The following is an 18,477-nucleotide window of genomic DNA, read 5'->3' on the forward strand; positions in this document are numbered from 1 at the left end:
GCTGAGGTCCTGAACTCTTGGCCATTTATGCATAAAAGTGAACAGAAACTGGTCTAGATTTTTCTTTCTAGTCACCAGAATCAATGTTTTCAGACAAGGTTCACAGAAAGGCTGGTGGGAGTTGTTCCCTGACTGGATGTTTGAAAGAAAATCTTCACTTGATTTGTTGCACACTAGAGGTCTGTTCCTTTAGACTTGAGATTCCTCCTCAGCTGTCTAACATGGGCTCTGATTAATTAGGAGACTTAATTGGTACAAAGTCAGCAGGGAGAAGTAAGAAGCATATGGTGTGTGGGTTCTACAGAATGTATCTCCTACACTTTCGAACATTTAAGCATGTGCTTAACTCTAAGCACTTGAGCCCTATTGGAGTCAGCATGGTTGCCCATGCTCTCAGTGTTTGTGGTGTTGGCAGGACAGGGATCAGAGTACTGCCTTTTTTTTTTAAAAAATGTTTTTTATGTTGCTTCAAAATATGTAGTGAGCCAGATTTGCTTCTATAAGTGCATGAAAGTATGTATTCCTGCATGAATAGGGCCTACTGCTTCTCCAAGGTGGACACTATTTGACCCAGCAGTTTGTGTCACCTTTGAGAGGGAGAGTTTTCAAATCCGTGAATTGTGCTAGTTTCAAGTAAGCATTTGGAAGAAAGTGGAGCATCTCTCCCATGCATTTGAATCACATGGGGCAATCGCATGCGTTTGAATTCAGTGTCAACAGTACAGGCTGTGCCTCTGCAGTGCTGAGTCAGTAAAACTACGTACCCTCTCTGCTGTGGGCAAGTGCTGTGACAAGCAAAGGAGTCTAGAGGGTGGGCCTGCTCTGAGAAATGCAGCACACTGAAAGACACATACCACCTCCAGAAAAGGCTGGGCACCCGTTGAGCAGTGGAGAGCACATTGCTCCGGTGGTGTGCCGTGCCTTGCTCATCACCCAGCTGCAGCCTGGATGCATGGTGGGACACTGACCTGGAGCCAGCTTCTCCCAACTGGCTCTGAGGGATGTGGAGCACTGGAAGGGGACATTGGCTACCTATAAGTGAGCTTCTCCCGACCTCGGTCTGAGCCAAGTGAGCGGTACTTGCCTGATGCTGTTCCATCACATTTGTGCATGATAGACCACAGTGTGTGGTCCCTGCTGTGGAATTCTATTTTATTTTATTTTTCATTCTTCATTTTTATCCTAGGAAGTTTTGGGTGTAGTGGCACACCTGGCAGCTGGATTTCCAGAACTTTCTGAAAGAATAAAGTAATCTCACCATTTAATGGTGCAGCACACTTGTACTCCAGTCTAAGTATGCAGTGACTTCACTTACTACCCAGCGGACCTCTGGTCAAGCTCTTCATTGGAAACTGAACTAAAAAAAGCTCATATCTCTTATGTCCGAAGGAGATAAAAGTCCAAAACCATCCATTGAAAGCCTGTAGTCTCTTTAATCATAAGAGTTTTTCCTGGCTCTGAGGAAACACATGTTAACAAGACTCATACTATTATCTTCTCTGTTTGGTCACGTATAGCTTCCTTAAAGTGACTTCCTAAAGCAAAACAAGCATGGGGGGAGCTTCAAGGAGATGGTGTTAGTTAGCCAGTTAGACTTCCTTAATAACAGGGCCTTGATTTAGCAACAAATAACTGTTGCTGTGCCAGACAAAGTCAGCATTTCCCCAAAGAAAAAGCGACTGTGTGAGTGTCCATAGTAGATCTGCACCTGAATGTGCACTGTTACACTTCTGTGCAACAACCATTGATGAACCTGTACCTACTGTAAGTATTCATCTTGCTTTATGCTTGAAGTATGGATGTGGATGTATAGAAAGATTTTCTATTTTTAAATACATTAAAAACAATAAATACATTAAATACATTAAAAACAATAAATTCATTTGCTCCTGAGTCCTGCTTCTCCAGTGGATGCTGAGAGAATTTGTTGTACACAACCTAGGTGTTGTCACCATCTCTCAGGAGGGTACAGTGACAGAAACCTGTTTTGTCACAGGACATGCTGCCATACTTACATGAGCCAAGTTAAAGCACATAGCTCAGTCCTGCAGTAGTAACCTCAGGGTTGAGTCTGCCCTTGCAGCATTCAGGTGTTGTTCACTGTATTATACACAGCAGTAAAATTGGTTAGAGAGGCTGTTGCCAAGTCCCAAGAAAGACTTTTGCCTGAAAGTGCCCTGTTAAATGTGTCTGCTCCTAATGACTATAAAGTGGTTCTTGGAAAAACAGCTGTGGCAGTTTATGCAGTTACTGTCATCCCTCTGTTTGCTACTGTCTCGCTGTGGGACTCTGATATCCTTTGTTGGTCCCTATAGCTGTATCTCTCATTTCATTTTCAGAAACGGCTGAGACATTTCAATGGAAGCTTTCCAGAGGGTATCTGCCCCAGTGGTGACAAATTGCAGCCCTAGGGTTGAAAGTATAGCAATGCTGTAAAGCAATTTGAAAGCAGCATCTTGCATAGGAAGTAGAGGGGAAATAGAACAATGGGTATCATTATCATGCAATAAATGTGGGCATATATGTTGTTGGCTATATTTTGTGCTATCTTTCAGCTTAAGTAATTGTGCAGACTGCATAGGCTAAGTTGGCTATAACCTAAAAAATTTGTAAGACCTAGCAGACAAAGAAAAGGCATTGAAAATATGTTGGACTGTAATTGAATCTGCCCTGAAGCAGGTCAGACGTGCATTCCAGACAGGTGTTTGCCCTAGCCATTAGAAGCATTGTAAAATTAATGTAAAAAGCAGTGTATTCACTGTAGTATCTCTCCTGTTACCACAGCACAGCTTGTGCTTTCAGAAAAATGCACAGCGCAGTATGAACTCAGCCTTTAAGTACGTTTATTTACTCGACAGTGATTAGGAAAAACAGGTGAATTGTTCTTTTCTGGCTTGTTTTGTTTGAGGGCATTTTATGGTGAGAACAGTTAGAAGCAGAAGGTTAGGAAACCAAAGATTTTTTAAGACTTTGTTCCTGCTTACTGAACTTTTTATCAGGTGCATATATTCATCTGGCTTAACTGGAGCAGTGAAATTTACCCTGGGCTTGCTGAATTGGGGCAGCAGATCTGCGATGCTTCTCTGTAACAGGGAGCATGTTTCTCCTGCACTGGCTCTGAGGGATGTGGAGGGGGAAGGGGACATTGGCTCCCTGTAAGTGAGCTTCTCCCAGTGCTCTGTGTGGTATGGGCATTGATGCTCAGAAAGATCATGTGTTAAAGAACAAGCCTTCAAAAGGAGTAATTTTTGCCCTCTGCCAGATGCTTAAATCTGATATAAGGAGATAACCAATATTGCTTCAAATGCTAATTCTTGTTAGGTGAAGTCTTCAGCAGCAAGAAGATGAGGTTATCAAGCACTGCATTAGAAAGTGTGGGATCTGCCACATGGTACAGAACTCTTAATGACACAACCTGTTTACATGTTTCAGAGCCTCCGTAAGTAGCTGAGGGAAGGTCTCTTGACCAATTCTGATGTTCAGATTTCCCTTGGAGCATGGTTTTGGACTCGACAGGGTGATGGCTCACCATCAGCTCTGCCTGGTTCCAGGACCCCAAGGGTCTCAGGAGTTGCCTGTATGCCATCTCTAGCATCTCAGGAACAGTCTGGCCAGGGATGCTTGACCATGTACTGAACTGGTGCACTAATTAATGAGGACATGTGCTGGAAAATACATCGCCATAGACTGCAAAATACATCTTAGAGGTAAGGGCAAGCTGAGCTCCACAACTGCTACCTGTGTCTAAGCTGGCTGGTTTATAGCTGTCCTGTGTATGGCTGCCACGCACTGCTGTGGTAATTAATACCTGAGCAGTGACAGTAGCATAAACAAACTCAGGGAAAAGATTTGGTTTGGCTGGGGAGCTACTCTTGTGGTAAGACTTCTCACTCCTGCAGATAGATGAAGGAGGGGGTGTCTGATGTCCAACAGGAGCCTTTCAAAACTGTCACCACTCCTGTCATTTTTCAGGTACTACTGTGAGCACATGATACTACAAAGACTCTTGACTCCTGGGGGAAAGATAAAGTATTGTATCTTAATAATTTCTCTCCCCTCCCCTTTTTTATTTCAACCTTCAAAGAATTTTTTTCAGGAGAAAAAGATAAAGTGTTTTGGGGCTCAGTTCCCACTTATGCTCTAGACTTCGTATGTGACGGTGGATAGTAGGTTGTGCTTTTCTGTACCTCAGTTTTCTCTCCATTAAATTAGAATTGGCACAATTTTAGAATCATTCATGTAATTGTGCGAATTGAGTATAGAGACAAGATCTGCACACATAAGGCTACCAAAAGATAAGGGAAATTGCAGAGGTTGGTTTTGAAAGATCCCAGTGTCAGACAGCCAAGTCTGTGAGTATAGGTGCCTTACCTGATTAAATGTTTCAGAAAATTTAATTGGGAACCAGGCTGCAGACTGCTTAAGTGCCATGGAGATTGTAGCTCTAGGGTCTTTCATGTCCAAAGAGATTTTAAAATGGGGACTCGTGTTCCTTATTTGCTGAACAGATTTTTAAACTGCTACTAAGTCATAATGTTTCTGTTGTTGTTGTTTGTCTGTTTTGTCTAATTAGGCTCTAGCAGAACAATTGCAATCTCTTTTACTTTGTGTTTGTGCTGTGCCAGATAGACATAACCCTGAATTTAGTTCTCCTGTAGATGCGAATTCAATAAAAATAACAATACTTGTACTAATGAGAATAACTATGTGAAGCCAGGATTCATGCTAAATTAGTATCCATTAGTGACTTAGATCTCTAATGAAGGTTTCCCTGCTCTCTGTTGTGTGTCTCAATTCATTACAGAGCAGTCCATAATATTTTATTAACAACATTTTTATTTTTTTTTCTGGAACCGTTGCCCAAAACTGTTGGAAGAATACGTGCTTTCCCATAACATCAGAATGAGACAAGGGGCACTGCTTGCTTTTATTATTGTACAGAAGTATCTTTCCTTTGGACTCAGATAGACTTGTAAATGGCAAGTAACTAGAGACTAATGGAGCACATGCTTCAAAGCTTTCCATCTGGTCCCTTGGTGAGCAAAAAGAATATATTGTCTATGTTCTAATCAGTCCTCATTATAAAGAAAAGTACTCCTGCTCCAACTTCCTACAGAAACTCTTACCTTTACTCAGAGAGGGAGAGGGCAACAAGTACTATCCCCTTATGCATCTGCAGGAGAAAAATGAACGGGGTAAAAAGAAAAAATGAGGCAGACTAATTTCACGCTCTGAAACTGGATAATGCACCTGTCAACAGGTATTTATTCAGGTGGCCTTCAGTGACATTTTCTAGTCACAGCAGAAGAAAGGCTAAAATTGTTTCACAGAGATGCCATACATATGAGTTGAGTGAGCGAGAACTGTATTAATCTGAATGTGAGCAAAGCTACTTAAATTAAGACCCCTTTTCTAATTTGTTACATTGGAATCTTCCTCAGAGCTCCTCCTCCAGTCATCCCAACAAATAGCCCCTATTTATTCATTTATTTATTTGATTTATTCACATACATTTAGGAAGAAAAAGGAAGGAGATACTCCCCCCAATGGAGGCCATCTGCTCTTTTCTTACTGGGGGGGAACCCTACAATTAGTGTCTTGTTCATCTTTTCATTTTAACAAAAAAAGAGGGGGAAAGAAAGAGAGAGAACTATTATGCAAATACTCTGCAATTTGGTTTCAAATATTCTTTGTACTATGATGAGCAATTTCCTTTAATACAAACTCAGCCTACTTGCCAGGACTTTTTTTTGCCTTAATATAGGGAAGGAAAAAAACCCCAAACTTTTATGAGTTGGGGGGTATGCTGTGTTCCTCTGATGCCAACTTCTCCTCATCCTTTTTTTCTGTCTTTCTTTCTTTGGCACTATTACAGCTGTTATTCTTTAAGTTGTCAGAAAGATGTCGTATAGGTTTTTTGAGAAAGAAGAAGAACCAAAATAGCTTTACAAAGCTGCAGTTTCATCTCACTTTTCATTGTTCCATTGCCATGATGAAGAGGTCTTGAAATGGAGAACTCGGCTTAGTGAATGAGAGAGAAAAGCTTTCTTGCTGCTTTTTTTGAATGCCAGTTGCTTGTGATGGCAGCATTACTTCTAAGAACAGACATGTAGGGTTTTTTATAAGGAGTTTCTGTGCTACTTGTCAGTGGTATGAACTTTAGGGCCAGATAGCATAGCCAAGATTAAGTCTGTCTGGTCCTTGGTATTGGACAACCTAGCTTGCTAGCTGAAAATCTCTGAAAGCTTATGATCCGGAAAAGATAAATAAAGTGTAGAAGAAAGAAAGGAGTATTATTTCCTGTTTACTGTGTGGGAAGCTGAACGTGGAAAAAAATGAAATAACTCATTCAAGATCTGTTGGGAGAGGACTTTGGAAGTATCAGGAGCTGAGCTAAGAGGCTCAGATTTAGAAAGCTGCTGCATTGTGTAGTGGTCTACTTGTGGCACTGTCAGGAGACAGGTAGGACTGCTACTGCAGCTGGGCTACCACTGTACCAGCACGACCACTAGTTTAGGCTGTTACTGTACAACAGTCATAGAGACAGCAGCACGGTCATATCCTAATGGCTTCACAAACCTGCTGACTTTCAGTGGGACTTAGGAACATCAGACACATTTGAAAAGTCACCACTAAACCTCCTGATTCTTAACCCTTTGCAGGTTGAACTTTGGGAAAGCCTCAGTCGACATATCAGTGTTACATGCTTAAGCCTATAAAATACTAAGCATAAAATCTTTGATCCAGTAAGGCGTTTAGCACAGCTTAATCAAACATCTTGCCAAATGAGACCTAACCGGCCGTCTCGCTATGCATGAGTGGCATAGTCTGCTTGCATTAAAAAAAGCTGATGCCCAATGGATTTGACCACAAGTTGGGAAAATATATTCAAGGAACAAAATTAAGGGAAGTAAAACAAGACCAATGAGACCTTTAAGCAAGGTCAAGTGTGTCACAATTACATCTTTGCTTCTGTGGCTGTAACAGGACAGGGAATATAGGGCAGTGCAGAATTTCTGATCTGAGCCTTCACTGGTTCTGTTCAGATAGTCTGACCCGTTTCTTGGGGCTCATTACATCAAGCATACATTACACCAGGCTGGATTTTGCCTAGGTATGCCTAGCACTGGATAGACAACACAGGAATTCATGGTACTTAGGGGGACGCTGATCCCCTTCAGATGCTGCATGGGAAATGGGAGATATTCTGTACCTAGAGTCTTTAAGCACACTGGAGTAATGGGGTCACTTTTATTATTACAGGAAGCTCTTATCATGGCCAGCATGGACCACCCGCACCTGGTGAGACTCCTGGGTGTCTGCCTGAGCCCCACCATTCAGCTCGTCACTCAGCTGATGCCTCATGGCTGCCTGTTGGATTATGTTCATGAGCATAAGGATAATATTGGTTCCCAGCTTCTGCTAAACTGGTGTGTCCAAATAGCTAAGGTATGTAGTTCTTGTTGTTCCTTTTTTGTCATTTTCATAACTAACTGAAAAACATGACATACCAAAAAAAGATACAAAAAACATTGTTTGGGTGTTTGTGGGTTTTTTCCAGGCATTTTTTTTTGTTTTCAAGAAGGTTGGGTTTTTCTTGAAATACACACTATTTTCGCTGCTTACAGTATTATAGATGACTTGTTAATATGTAAACCAAAGTGTTTTCCTTTGACTGTAGCTCCAACTCGGTGTTAATGGGGGGTCTTTCAGGGGGGAAAAAAAGTGGGGGAAGAAGCCCCCTGTGTGATATCTGGGGCTGAGCAGAGAGTGATTTTTCAGCCTCTTCTACTGTTCGCTGTTCATAGATACTGATTTAACCTGATTGTAGTTTTCAGCCTTTCTGAATCTGCATTGCCAGTTAAATTCTGATATGCCATCAGTTGTCTGCCCCCACGCTGCCAAGAAGATAAATATTCACTTCATGTCACTCCTTTGGGAACCACCGCGGTTCTGCTGTGTTTAAGACCTATCACAACAGCTGAGGCTGGAGGGTAATATTGCTCCTCTCTGCAGAATGGGAAATCTCAAGGGCTGGATCCTGCTTTGCTTGCTCTGCCTTCCTGTGGGGTTTTGGGAGCAAGAGTGAAGCCATTATTGTTCATATACAGACTGCACTTCAGCTGAGATGGAGCACAGTATAGGTCATAAAGGCAGCCCTAATGTAATCCTTGCACAATGTTTTGCCCATGTTTTCAGGTACGTTTAGTTATTCAGCGTTGTACTAAGAACAAGTTATTGATAATTGGTTGCAAAGAGTAACAAGATCTGAGAGTGTAGAGGCCATAGTTTTTATCCATTTTAAAGGCTCTTCTGTGCAACCAGAGTTGTATACAGTGATGTTACTACGAATAAGAATCTGGACCTCTCTTTATTTAGTTATTTAGAAGCTATTTAAAGTTTTGGGTATATTATTTCAGTGAAAACACTTGTTACATAAAAATACATGCCACAGACTGCTCTCTAATATTAAATCTGAAGCCTTAAGTGAATTTCCTACAATATCTATTATGAAATCTTAATTCAAGTTGTAATGTTGAACTGTTAGCACTGGGAGAGAAACCTGGAGATTCAACATTTGTTTTGCTGGACCGAATAGGAGCCATCAAGTAAACATTGACTTATTTTTAAAAACTTAAATACAAAATATTTTCTTACAAAAGTAAGAAAATTGAGAAATTCAGCTAGGCCTGAATTTTTGTTCAAGGAGAGGAGGAATTTGGGGTTCATCATTAATAGGGACTGTTTTCTTTCCCAGATCAGATCTGTTGTCAAACCTGCCTGAAGGTGACAGTAGCTGAAATGACCAGACTGCAGGGTAGAGGAGTTGATCTGTAAAAGAGGTGGAGGGAATCCCAAACCCACATTCAGATGTCGCAGCATTTTCTAGATATGTTAATATCTAGAAAATGCTGTGCTGTGGTGGTAAAGCAGCCAGAGTTTCATGAAATATTGGAACATACTGATGGGGGTTGCCTGTATCTGGAGTTTTGCAAAGGTTTATTTAGGGCTGTTATCAGACCGAGGAAGGTGGGGGAGAAAATACATATTCCTGTTTGAGTCCTTCCTCTCAACACAACCTCCTTCCCATCTGTTCTTCACTCTCTTGATTGATAGTGGCTGTTATTATTTATTACAAAACGTTTACACAATGGCATACGTGAAAAGATAATCCACCTTTATTTTCAGTTTGTGCATGCATATGGCCATTGACTCATTGAACTAAGAGCTGTACTTGCTTTGCTATGGACTTCATGTGGGCAGCTGATTTAGTGAAGCAAATTGCCTGATCCATAGTAGAGGCTTACAGAGCTGACAGATCTGTGGGAGGGTCTGTGGAAGGCAGGTCATGGTTTTCCCATGGTGCTTCTTACCAAAGTGAAACAGGTTCTAAACTGATTTCCATTGTAAATGGTTTCAGCATAACATGGGGATTGGATTTAGGTACGCTCATTTGAAAATCATTGCCTGCCAGTTTTCTTGATTACCGTGTGATGTGGGAGGAGAAGATGAGGTATTACAGATATTTGAGTTCTGAGATGGTGGGTAACCAAGCAGTGCAAAGAAGTGAGATCATACACGTAATATTAACTGATAAAGTGTCAGGAAGAGAAAGGGAGTTTCTTTACAGCAAAAGGTGGCCTATTATTGAGGGGAAGTTTAGTTAGTTTATTGAAGTTTAATTAAATTAATCTTCTTCTGCATCACAGTAATCCTGAGGTTAATTTTGCCTTGGCCTCACGTTACAGCATGAAGCTCATCCACTTGTCTACCCATAAAGGGGACAGCAGCAGGTGACTGTTTTCATGAAAAAAATACAGTACTTGGTACATATGGCTGACCTGTTAACTCTGGGCCATCGCAGTGTGTCTGGATTATTTTCTCCTCAGTTTCTCCATGTGTCTCTTCCCCTTCTCTTATTTTTACTGCAGTGGCTGGTACTGGGCATGGAGACAATCAGTGTGTGTCTGACAGGGAGTGCCGCATTTTGCCGCTTTTGCACGCGTATCAGTGGTATTTAGTAGGGGATGGATTATTGTAGTTAAGGTCACCACAGGTACTGACTACCTGCATACCATGCCAGTATGGCACAATCCTATTATGGAAGTAGACTCTAAAAAATAAAAATGTACCTTTAACTCTTTATTTTCTTCTTGTCTTTGGAGACCTTAAATGACAGTTGTGTGTTGAAAATCTTCCCTATCAGGTTGCATCTATGCATAAAGATATATATCTGAATTATTATATAGGAAGCTACCAATGAAGAGAGGAAAGATGTAGGGACATATGAGGCTCTGCACACCTCATAATATATGAGTAACGCAAACGTTGCACAGAACTTTCTGCATTGCATTGTGCTTTCTGATGGGATACAGAAATGCCTATTCCCTTGCTATCTCTCAGACTGTAATGTTGATTGGGGTGAGAGGATGTACGCAAGAAAATGTTTCAGAACTGCTAGGACGAATAATCTGAGATCACCAGACAAGGAATCCCCTGATCCTCAAAAGTGGTATAAACGTCCTAGTCCCCTGCTAGCAGCAGGGGAGTAGTAATACTTGTTTTCCACTCATCTGTCACATTTAACAGTAACTATGAATCAGTCTGCAGAGTGCAAATAGGAAAGATTCGATTTGTGTACAAATAGACTGGTTTCCAGAGGAATGAACTCAGAAGGTGCCTATTGTATCAACCACAAGTTTCCATTCACCATGGGAAGGGTGTGTGTACCCACATACCTGTGTCCACTGTGCTCACCTTTCAGGCTCTGCCGTACAGCTTGAGAGTGTCTCTCCACATCTTGCTTTTCTAGACTTTCGGAAATGACTGGTTGTGTTGTTCTGAAAGCTACCAAAAATGTGATTAGCAATGTAATAAGAGGCAGAAATGATCAGTGACCTCCCAATCTTATTATCTGCTCCCTGAAGCAGCTTCTGGTATCTTTTGTTAGATACATCTTTCTGCCCTCAGCTTCCCTCTTTTTATGGTGAGAATTTTCCCCAACAAGAAGAGGACTGAAGAAATTGGAAATGCCTTGATTCTGAAGTTCAGGCTGATTTTTACGAATCGTTTAAAATCAAGTTGCTGCTGCAATACCGTTCCTCCCTACTGCGCTTTTCTCCATCTGCCAATGTGCAGGCATTTATTTATCGAAGTCATTGCTTCAGAGTTCACTTGTTCTGCCAGGCTGTTCATTTCCATATGTCTCTGCTTCTGTACAACTAGATGCAAAAACTAGTTAGGCGCTATGCCTGGTTGCCAACCTGCATATGGCTCTGGAGATCATTTCTGAAGGTTGACAATAGGGCAGTTATTAAGTATTATCTACTGCCAATTGAAAAAAGCTTGGATGCTTTTTCTTTTTGCTTATACAGATTGTGTTGAATTTATTCTGACTGTTATTTCATTGTAGGGTAATTGTGTTCTCCTTCCAGAAGCTTTAGCTTCTTATTTTATGGATGAAAGTTATAAAAATAGAGTAGCCCCCAAGCATTCTGCATAAAACATGGTTGTTAGACAGCAGCTGTGTCTAAGGGGGTTTTTCCCTTCTGCTTTGCAGATACACAGGCATCTCCCTGTGTCTCACTTCTATGTGTACTGTCTCTCTTAGGGACTGAATGTTTAACCTTTTAGCTCTGAGTTCAGCTCAGCAATTTTATGTGGAGTTTGATGTCCAGTAAAGCAGTAAACTATGCTCACATATCAAGATACTTCCTAGAGTGGAAGCAAGAGTGACAAGCTTGGTGGCCTTAGGGTACGGAAGGATCGCATAATGCTTCGTGGTCGTCCATAGTGTTGGCTACTTGAGAAACGGGTTGAGAATCAAATTCTAGGCATGAGCCTAGAAGTGAATTCTCAGTAGGTGAATTACGTCCTTGTCAGCCAGTGCATGACATGCATGTAAATCAGTAAGATTTAACCAAAATAAAAAAAACAGGTACTGTGTGCATTGATATTTCAGTGTGTTTGATATAATTTTTCTCATCAAGGGCTGCCTAAACACACTCCCTGGCAACTTGGAGGTGTGGGGGTGAGGACATTCTTGTGGAAATGCATTCAAGAAGGAAGAAACATCTTGTGGTTTCTAGTCAGAGAGAGTTGGTTACACTCTGCCCCTAGGTGAGGTTAACTATAAGGCACCTTTATCTGAGGCTGTATCCTCTCACTGTTACTCTAGTGGAAAAATTAGCCCGAGTTCTGTTGGAATTATTAGCGTGGGCCTTTGTGCTGTGCTTGTCTCTCTCAAGGGCATATAGAAATGCATTTTTGCTTCTGTAGCATTGCATACAACAGTTGTTAAATTCAACATAGAAGTTCAACCCAGGCAGCCCCATCTACTGTTTTACTGTTTTTTCTGGTACAATTAAGGTTTCGTTCTGCTGCTGTTAATTTACATTACATCTGCACCAATTTTGCTGAGCAGTGTTCGAATGCAGAGGAACTTTTCCTGCCCCAAAGAAGACAAGGCAGAGGAAGAGTGAGAAAGGAAGCAGTCTTCCTAAAACAAAGCAACTTGCCTACGATCACCTAGCCTGTGGAGGAGAGCTCAGCTCTCCTGGGTCTTAGCCAGTGCCCCATTCTGTTCTGCCCTGTATCCCCCAGGGCTGCCAGACATGTTTTTTGCGTTCTGAACTATAATAATTCATTCACAACCCCTCAGAATACTAACGAGGTAAAGTAGAAGTAGGTTGATACAGTGGAATGTCATGGAAGGAAAAGCAAGTACTTCAGGGGATTACTTTTTATACCTTTTCAATGTAAAATAATACTCAAATTACCTTAACTAAAGCCCTGCATAGCATCAGTTATCCAGGTATGCAGGAAAACAACGTTTGAAAACACTCCAGGAAACAAAAAGAGAGAGGAACTCAGGGATCGAATTTTAATGAAGCAGATGCATGTCTTCAAGTCTTTTGAGTATTATTCCAGCACACTTGCAGTTATTGCTCTCTCTAAGGATTTCCTGCCAGCAGTGCAGATCTGCAGCTGAGAGGCTCCAGGAGCCATCAAGCCAAAGGCACTTGCAAAGCCTCCTTACTGCTTCTTTCTGCCACCCTGTTCTCTCTTCCTTTTAGCTGGTCCACGTTACAGGGCTCAGTGCCCTCCAGCAGCTCTCTTGGCAAAAGGGAGGGCTTGGCCACTGCCTGCTCCTGAAGCCTCTCCATGACAGGCTTTTAGAAAGGCGTATTTTATTACTTCCAGGGCAGTGCTTCTCAACTGGATGTAAATTCACAGGCTATGTGAAATTCAAAGGTTCTATGCTGATTTATGGAACTGAGAAGCTGACCCACAAGCTGGTACAGCACTCGCCTCACATCCTAAATTAAATGAGTTTAAGGCTGCACTCCTCATGTCTGGAGTGAGAGAGGCTCTGAGCCAGGAGGGCCGGAGGCAAGTGAAGACCCCTTGACTGCACTGTGAGGTGAGGAGCCTTTCTCCTCCATCAACACTCGATGGATTAGGAATGACTTGTTAGAGACAGATTTTGTTATTCTGCTGCAGATGGGATGAGAAGAGAAGCTGTGTAAAGTGGGAGGAATTGGGGGTGACTGGACAGGCTGGGAGGAGGTGGAGGATAGTGGCTGTGGTTCAAGGTCTTTCTTTTTCATTAAAGTAGCCTACCCTACAGCTCAGTAACTATTCCATCATGGAGTGAACAAAGGAGCTTAATGACAGTCATCTATCAGCTGTCCACATTTTAAGCTTCAAGATGTCTCTATTCCCAGAGCTCCTTGCCATGACAAGGCTAATTGTATAATTATAATGCTATACCAACCCCTCCTGACGTGCTCACACTGGCAAGGACCAGGGCTAAGGGCTGTGATAATTATCACTGCAAGCAAGTACATTAGCATAAATGTAGTTTACTAATGGGGCTGCTCTATTAGGAAGTGCAGTGTATAGAAGAGTAGGATCTAAACCAAGAGCTATGAAATTAAAGCCATATTGAAACAAGGCTTTAATCGTGTGTGGAGCAGCAAAATCAAAATAGGTGGGGAAAGTATCATTTTACTCTCCTGAATCCCTCTGTGCAGTTTTCTTATTCCTAGTCATCATGACTATTTTACTCACTCTGCTGGAAAGCTTTGATATCCACAGATGGGAAATTGAAATGAAGGACCCTATTTCTGGTGGTGTTCTGGTGTTGGAGAGCTCTTGCTGAGCAAGGGTATGCCATCAAGTCTCTGAGGGGAATTACCTCACCTAGCCCATAACCAGGGATTTTTTCCATACCCTGCTGGGCAGCTCACTGAGTTACAAAGATTCAACAAACTTGAGAAGCCCTTGCAACAAAATTCAGGTGGATCTTGCGGAATTCTGCGTCCTATCTTTTAAGTGGTGGAAGGGCACAGATTTCTTTCTTGCTGTGGTTAACTGGACTGTCTTGGGCTTTTGTGAGACATTGAAGAAGTTTCTTTTGATCCTCTCAGATATGAAGATTTTTTTTTTTTTTCCATCCAAGGCAAGGCAGGAAGTAAATGTTAGGACTTCTGTCATCGTGTCTGATCTGCCATGCTCAGATTAATGTGGGCACACTGAGGGCAGCCATTGTTTGTATACTGAGATACGGGATCAGGGCCTGGCGACTCTTCCCCTAGTTGCTGTGGCTGGAAAAAATTCTCCAAATAAATCAGGGAATTGAATCCTATTAAAAATAATTACAGCATCTCTGTGCTTTGTGTGTTTCCTTGGTGGGCACAGTATTCCACGTTTTCCTGCAAAGTTGTGTACCTATTTGTGGAGACTTTCATGCACTTCCCCCCCCGCCCCCCCCCCCCCCCCCTTTCTTCACCAGTCATTTCATCTGGAGTATTGAACTGGTGTAGTAACTTCTTCTTTATCTTTTCTACCAAACCCAGTTGTCCACAGAAGTCTTCCGTGAACAGCATTAAAATGAAGGAATGCATGATAAAATTAATCAGCTTAAATGTTGAACAAGTTTTTTCCTTTCTTTCATATTCACACTCTCTTTCTCTGTAATTTTGTCCTTTGCTTTCTTTAGTTCTGTCTTTCCTTGACTTTTACAGTGTTCTGTGTCAGCCTCTGTTTCCTGTTGCTTTCTTCAGTGTTGTCATTTTTTCTTCATTCTCATGCTCTGGCTGCTTGGCTCCCTCTAGCTGGTACCCAGTCAGTGCTCTGAAAGAGCACAGGAGCATCATGCCTGCCACCCACCAGTTTTTATGTTGTTGTGTCTTATTACAGAGTTTGGAGAGGATCATAATTTCCTCATTTCTCTCGTAATAATGCATTTGGTTTTGAGGGGTTTAATACTGGCTGACCTGTGACTGCATGAATCCCATGTGCTGTTTTAGTTTGTGGGGGAGGGATATTTGAAGCTCGAAGATTGCATCAGAACCACAGGAACAAAAATGTAAGATCAGGTTTATATAGAAATTATAGTGATATCTTTCTTCCAGCTTTGTGCTCTGATCTCTGATTCTCTAAGGCTCTTCTGCATGCTATAATAACCTCAGTATGATAGTATTTGTTTATGGTCTTTAGTGTGTGTGTATGTATTTGGTCATTAGCTCTAGAGCTGAGTGGAATGACTCAACCTTTGAAGGTGACTATCTCTCTCCACTGACTATGCTGTCTAGAAGACAAGTGTAGACTAACCTTGTAGCTTTCTGACAGCTTAATTTGCAGAGGGATAAATGTGAAGGGTGCGGGTGATGACAAGGACACACAGGGAATCTGGGACAAAGCAGGTACTGGAGGACTAAGCTAAGGTTGGAACTACCACACAAGTGTGGTTGTATTTCTTTTCTGCACAGTATGGTACACATTGTCAGTGAGCGGTACCCTTCTGTACTGCGTAAGGTCCTGTGAGCAGGGATGTTAACTTGCTTTCAGCTTGTCAGTGACCAGGAGAGGTTTATAGTGGGTAGTAATCATTCTTTTCCAGTCTTAATCTGACAACTCCTGGATTATCTAGGCTTCCTCTTCCCTTCCCCCCAAAAATCCATTCATGGATGTTAGAAAACAAGAGGAAGATTTTTCAGCCATTTATAAATCACATTGGCCTTTACAAAGGCACAGAAATGAGCGATTTATTGCACAGAGATAGACAATTTATTGTGTTGTTAAATGAAAGGTGCACTTAGCACTGACATTTTTAGGGTCTCTGATACAGGCCACAGGCTACAAAAGCCCTAAAGGCTGGCTTTGCCTGAACATACCAGCATTCTCTTCAAGTACACTGAGCTGCACTGGGAGGAAGAAAAAAAAAAAACATTAGTTTTTTTTCTAGCAGTCCCCAACAGACTGGCTTGGGAAAGCATTATTGAAAACCACTCCTAAATCAAATTCAAGATATTATAGGAGCACCTACTAGGGTCTGTCAGGATTTCCATTATAAGCCCATATTTTTCAGGTTTATAACTCAACCATAAAATTCTGCTCTGGACTGTGACTTAGCATAAAATGTTTCAGCCCAAAGCATTTTTTTTATTATTATTCAAGAAATATATATATTTGGCTATTTTTAAGTTGCTGGAGTTCAGAAACAAAAGCTGGATTTCTCTCTATATATACCCATAAATTAAAATGTTTTTTCCCCTTAGTGAATGCCTTTCTGTCAACATTGTATTTTATAACGTAACTTATCCTGCTTGGATAACTACAAAAATTAGATGGCCAAGGCATTGATGTTTAAAGTTAAGACCCCTCACATTTTTGCAGAGTACCACAGTATGCATGTGCCCCATAAAAACCTGCTCCCAAAACCATGCAAGAATGTTCAGGAAACTCTGTAAGGCCATTTGCCAAAGGTTCTGGGGCTCTAAAGGATGTGTCCATACTGGAGTAGAGCATAGATTTCACGATTAGCTAGATCTCCAAGTTCTCCTGTGCAATCCAATGCTCAGGCATAAATCCAGTAACCTTTTGTACAAGAAAAAAGAACTGGCCTGTCAAAAGGGAAGGGATATGCTTGGCAGAAGCTGTTCCAGATGAGGACTGTGGTTCATAAGAACAAGATCAAGCCTAGCAGATGTCTACTAGCAGAAGAGCTACTGATCATGTCCCAAATCTAGATGTATCCTCAAAAAACCCCAAACTGTCCACTCTCCATGTGTAACTGCTCTGTCTGAGTGGGAGCCAGGAGTAGCAGTGGACTGAAGCCTCTTGTCTCCTTGTCCTAGCATGACTTGTTGTATCAGAGGCCCATGAAAAAAGTATGAAAGCAGCAGTCACTTGATATCCTTTTATGAAATCTTGCTGAGGTATGTCTCAAGCCATAAATGAGGCCTGAAGATAGCATCTTACATCCCGGTACTTTGTTGATACATTCCTTCCATCCTAAAGTAAAATTTTACAGAAACACTGGAACAGGATACGTGACACAGAAAATCCACTGAAACTGAGCTCCCCCGAGACACAGCAATGAATACACCCGCAGCAGTGAACGGCAGTCAGTTAAACAGCTCTTGATGAAGTGGGGATAGAAGGGTAGTATAGCTGAAAGAATACGCTTCCTGGGGATGCTGTGTAATTCTCTGTGTGTGCTCCTCTGTGCTGCAGAAGACCAAGGTGAGTCTGCTTAATGAAATGTGAGAGGGGAGAGGGCAGTTCCAAGTGGCTGCTGGCACCGTTTCAGGTGCCATGCCAGCCCTCAAACCCACAGGGTCATCTGGCAGTCAGGTGTCATTAGTCAACACTCTCCCGCTTTCCCACATCCCATCTGTTTCTGTCTAGCCTGTTTGTGCAAATTAGCTCTCAGTATGCAGCAATTCTCACTGTGTTTTGGTTTTCTTTCTTTATCCTGTGACCTTCGTGCTTCCGTAAACTTTACCCTTGTCTGTGGGCCAAAGTTAAATCCTCACTGCTGCTATTTTTATTTACTAACTGTCCATGTTAGGAACAAACAGAGGGGATCATATTCCACACAGTGCATGGCTTGATGTGTTGCAGGACTTCAGTTTTAATATCTTCTGATTACAGGGGAAATAGGTTTGGATTATTTATCCCATGAAGAATAATGAGCATTAAAAGAATGTATTGCCCTGAACTGAAACAGTTCTGAATTTTCCAAATGAAGACATTTTTCCAAGACCTTTGACATGTCTTTGGATTTATAGTATCTTTTTTTAAAATTATTTTTAAAACGAATTATTTTGAAACAAAAAAATACAGCTGACTTTTATAAACATTTTTGTTCTGTTTTTTTCAAAATGGTATTTTGTCAGGTTTTGTTTCACACACATAACCAAAGTCGGTCTTAGAGAAGGCAACTTTATTTTTCAAAAAAAAAATTGTTTTGACCAACATCTTCTAGAAACCTGTGTATATAACTAAAATGCTACACTGTAATACAGTTAGGTTTTGTGTTTAGGCTCAACTTGCATTACTTTGATCATGAATTCCTTTATGTAGGGACTTGCCTACAGCAATGTCTCCCATGTCAGCATTCAGTAAACCAATCCAAATTGCATGATAGTAGATGGAGAGAAAGAAATTAAATGTAGGCTATCAGAA

The 18,477-nt window shown here is 41.5% G+C and overlaps 1 protein-coding gene across 9 annotated transcripts in view; it reads left to right on the top strand.

Annotated features, from left to right (window-relative positions):
* ERBB4 (erb-b2 receptor tyrosine kinase 4) overlaps positions 1-18,477 on the top strand; it is a 645,851-nt gene that overhangs the window by 531,897 nt on the left and 95,477 nt on the right. For all 9 annotated transcript variants that reach the window (XM_074872586.1, XM_074872588.1, XM_074872592.1 and 6 more), the window contains one exon: positions 7,264-7,449. In XM_074872586.1, the coding sequence (XP_074728687.1) occupies positions 7,264-7,449 (186 nt within the window). The remainder of the gene's footprint in view (positions 1-7,263; positions 7,450-18,477) is intronic.

This window comes from Strix uralensis, chromosome 6 (assembly GCF_047716275.1).
Source record: "Strix uralensis isolate ZFMK-TIS-50842 chromosome 6, bStrUra1, whole genome shotgun sequence".
NCBI lineage: Eukaryota > Metazoa > Chordata > Aves > Strigiformes > Strigidae > Strix > Strix uralensis.